Below are 4,345 nucleotides of genomic sequence, written 5' to 3'. Positions count from 1 at the left end.
TATTATATATATATATATTATATATATATATATATATATATATATATATATATATATATATATAGGCCTATATTTATATGTCTGTGGGTGTGGGTGTTTGTGTGTGTGTGTATGGCCATGGAAATAATCTTCATCGATTTATCAATTTACCTTGATAAATATCCAAGTACGGATCTAAATACTGTTTTTCTTTTAATGACAAAGTGCTTCTTAATGTTTATATAAAGTAATCTTTACACACTCATACACAACTGCTTAACGATACAATTGCCTGAAAAAATTAAAAACTGGAATATTTACAGTGTTGTTAAGTATAGCAAATCTTAAGTCAACGTTAATAAATATGAAATATAGTACAAAGAAAATAATAATATACAGCCACAGATCCATAGGATCCGCGACAAAATATTGCATTGATATTGTAAAACCGGGCACACACTATGTTGTACGAGAGTCGTACGACAATCGGCCGCCGACGAATCCATCTGCGCTCCCTATGAGCGTTTGACGACACGAAGCGTCTGCTGATTGATCTGACAGAGTGGCACTCTGAGCGAATCGCAGTTCCGTGCGTCTCTCCTCATTGCGTTCTCTAGATTCACGTCGACCGGACGTCGGCATAGTTGTGACCGACGTTAAAGGCGACATTACGGTCTCCAGCACCACTCAATTATATAGGCCTACTCTCTAACCAATCCACTATTTTAAAAACGTTTTACTAAACAGTACCATGTAACAACATTTAACCAGAAGCGGCTATACGTGGCCATGGTGAAACTTATTTTATGTGGTGACGTCATCAATTTTTCGTTTCACACTGATTATTGTTGAAGAGTGAAATATTCATGAGTTTGGTTGTCACTGACACATCCTCCAGAAATGTTTTCTTCAAGTGACTGGTATTTAGGTGGCTCTGAAAAATCTTCATTTCCATCTTTGGTGTTGTTGTTTTTTAACAGCATTTGATAATCATGTTTTTCATTTTCATTTTCTACCTGAAAATAGATTGGTGACGTAATGTTAGGAAAGGTATCTGATTGGTCTAAATCGACAGGCGGTGCACTTGGACAGGTTGCAACAGCGGCGGTCGATGGACCATTTGGTTCATTAATTTTCATATATGTATGTATCGGACAAGTTTGATTCTCGTTGCTTGCATTTCCCTTTAAAACTCTTTCTGGCAGAACTTCTTGCGCTTCTGCATACACACGTTCACTCATGTTTTCTTCAGGTTGTCTGTTGTTCGTATCTCTTTTAAGACCAGTGTATATAGTTGGTCGATCAATACGATGTAAACCGTAACTTGTATTTTTAGCTCGTTTATTATGTCCTTTGAAGCCGGTGTAAACGGACGGCCTGTCTGGTTTGTAGAAGGCATATCCAGACGTTGGATCGACTGACCTCTCCATGACATCAGGTAAACTACAGTGTGACATCCTGTTGTCATGATCTGGCAGGTTGTCGTCTTCAACCTTTGCGTAGTAGCCATCGTTTGAGACTCGCAAAGTCGACGCAGAAGCCGAAAGCATTCCCCCGCGTAAACTAGTCCCTGAGTAAGCTTCATTTCCAATCATTCCAAATCCACCTAGGCCTATAACAAAAATGAAATTGAAAGATGAATATCATGTGAGCCCTCAAAGTAGTGGATTTTGGCGTTACAAATGCTGACGACAGCAGTGAGTGAGGACGGGGATGAGGGGGTACGTCATGGCTTTCTTTTCTAATAGTTCATTTCTTCCACCGTGATGCTTATGACAAAAATACTCTACTTATAATGACTGAGGGAGGATGGAAAGGGGAGGGAGGAAGTAAGGAAAGAGGGTTTGGGAAGAGCTTAACACTTTAGTATCAAAATTGAAGATTTCTTTATTTGTTATATCATTATCATAACATGATGTTTTAAAAATAAATTTGCTCTTTTTCTTTAAATCAAGCAAGCACAAAAACAACGAAGTACAAGTTTTATAAAATAACATCGACGAAATCTTTTATACACACTAGTAGCCAGATATAGATGAAAATAGAAAAAGTATATTGATTTGAAAATTCTATGAATATTTTGATTGAACAATGTACAATGTGGCACAATTTTGTCTTTTTGAATCATTATTATCATTATCATCATCATTATCATTATCATTATCATTATCATCATTATCATTATTATTATTATTATTATTATTATTATTATTATTATTATTATTATACAGGACAATTTGAATTAGGAATTAAAGATTTTCTAATAATTTACTGGGTATATAATCCTACCTTCTTTGTCATTCCTTTTCTCATAACTCTGCATGATTTCTCTTCGAAGTCGCTGGTTCTTCGCATTGCAAAGGAAACACGTGATAGATGTGGCGATTACTACGATGGCGACAGCTATTGCACCCATAACCATACCTATTATGAAATCTTTGTTGATGTTAAAAAAACTCCTATTGTCGATTGGCTTGCCGTCTATCAATGGAATATGTTTACTCATACTTGGCCCTGAAGCAAATAAAATAAAATGATATAAATATACAGAGACCTTCATTTTCTCTGCAGGGTACACTCATTAATCTACAATGCTTACAAAGTTTTATTAGCTTCAAAATACCTATATTGGCTATTTAATAGGCCTATATATAGGCCTATATAATTATATAAGATCAATACCAGAGATTCTAATGCGGGACTCTGACCAAGGTTCTGGCGGCTCTTTTCGGACTTGTTTAACCCTATGTTGGCAACAATCCACCACTAGTAGTAGAAGTACGGGTTAGGGTTAGCGTTGCGTTCTTACCTGTTGCAGATGATAGTTCATTTGGTTGTGTACCAGGGTTCCCGCTAAAGCTTTTGAGTGTAGTCGTAAACGTTGCTTCAGTTGTTGCTGTTGTATACGTTGGTGTAGTCGTCATCACGGTAGGAGTACCAACAACAGGAGTAGTACTATCAACAGGTGATGATTCAGTTTGACATTTCTTCTTACACTTCAAGCATTGTTTGGTTTCTTTTGGTTCCATGCACTTACACTTAGCTACACAATCGTTATCTATATTTTCGAAAATAAATTTATAAATAAAAAATAGGCCTGCATCCCTCTCCCCTCTTCATTTCTTTTGTTTTGTTTTCTCGTTTTATCAGGGCTCTAGCCCCCAGCCCTATGGATCCTCCCATGTAATGCCTCAACAAAGTGTCAATCATAAAAAGAAAAAACAAGTCTGATTCCTTGGTGTCTTTATTAACATTAAGATTTAGGCCTATGGTAACTGTGAATTAGTTTACTGTATTTTAAATCCGCTTATTGATACAACTTCGGTAGCTGTTGGATATTGTTAAATTAAATAAAAAAGTGAGCTAGACCGATTTAAGTAAAAGTGTAAAACAGTTCATAATAGATTAATAACTTACCCGTATCTGTACCTGAATCTTTACCTGTATTACTCTTACACTCCCCGCCTCTAAAGGAGAAAATAAAATCATCGTATGAGGTAATATCATATTTTACTTGGATACTGATATTTTCCTTTAGTATGCATTAAACACATCGTAAAATTAGTAATTTTAACGATGTGTTAAATAGGAAATTTAATACAAGGCCACCTTCCGGTTTGGTATGAGTATTCGGACGTTATAATCACAATATATGTAGATCAACACCAGATATTGGCAGGGACTGGTATCACGTTTAGGAGAAAAACCATTAGGAATTCTTATTGAGTTCTAGTTATATAAGTAATTGCCTTTATTTATATTATTTTACATAAATATCATATTTTTAATATTGAAATACAGGTCTCCTTCTAATTAAAAACCCCTTCCAATAAATACCACCTCCAATTAAAGACCACTTTTCTGTGAAACCAAATTAACAAATGTATTTTACTTGTATTATTCTATAATGAGACACCAAATCTGCTAAAGACCATAGAAGCCCCGGTCCCAAATGTGGTCTCCTTAATTGGAGGGAGACTTGTATTTTTTCTTCGGTAATGTGTTCTATGTATTTTCTACTACAGTGCGGTAGCACTCCCTGTCAGTACAAGCCGCTGGTAAGCATAGGCATACTCTCTTTTTGACCATCATCCAAGGATAATTGTATCATAAAATTACGCGGGTTTAATTATTTTGTTTGTTTCCGGTGAGCAGCTTAATTACTATATTTGAATACAGTAAATGACACAAGAAAAACAATCTTAAATTTAAGAGTATTACTAATACTAATAATAATATTGATAGTAATAGGCTTAATATTATTGCAAATATTGTCAATAATAAAAATGATAATAATAGACATAGGCCTAATAGTAAATAATATTAATAATAATAATAATAATATAATAATAACAATAATAATATT

At 34.7% G+C, this 4,345-nt stretch overlaps 1 protein-coding gene across 2 annotated transcripts in view; it reads right to left on the bottom strand.

Moving 5' to 3' along the window:
• Nucleotides 1-43: 43 nt before the first annotated feature.
• The window catches only part of LOC117113179, a 5,069-nt gene continuing 767 nt past the window's right edge, over nucleotides 44-4,345 (bottom strand). The window contains exons 2-5 of one of the 2 annotated variants that reach the window (XM_033256458.1): nucleotides 3,397-3,446; nucleotides 2,789-3,037; nucleotides 2,269-2,493; nucleotides 44-1,591 (exon numbers count right to left, since the gene is read on the bottom strand). In XM_033256458.1, coding sequence (XP_033112349.1) covers nucleotides 822-1,591; nucleotides 2,269-2,493; nucleotides 2,789-3,037; nucleotides 3,397-3,446 — 1,294 coding nt within the window. In that variant the 3' untranslated portion in view covers nucleotides 44-821. The remainder of the gene's footprint in view (nucleotides 1,592-2,268; nucleotides 2,494-2,788; nucleotides 3,038-3,396; nucleotides 3,447-4,345) is intronic. The other variant, XM_033256459.1, reaches the window with a different exon arrangement.

This window comes from Anneissia japonica, unplaced genomic scaffold (genome assembly GCF_011630105.1).
Source record: "Anneissia japonica isolate Jap-2015-1 unplaced genomic scaffold, ASM1163010v1 scaffold93_len1081246_cov171, whole genome shotgun sequence".
Taxonomy (NCBI): Eukaryota; Metazoa; Echinodermata; class Crinoidea; order Comatulida; family Comatulidae; genus Anneissia; species Anneissia japonica.
Note: the sequence above shows the minus strand (reverse complement) of the source record. Positions and strands in the feature narration are given on the sequence as shown.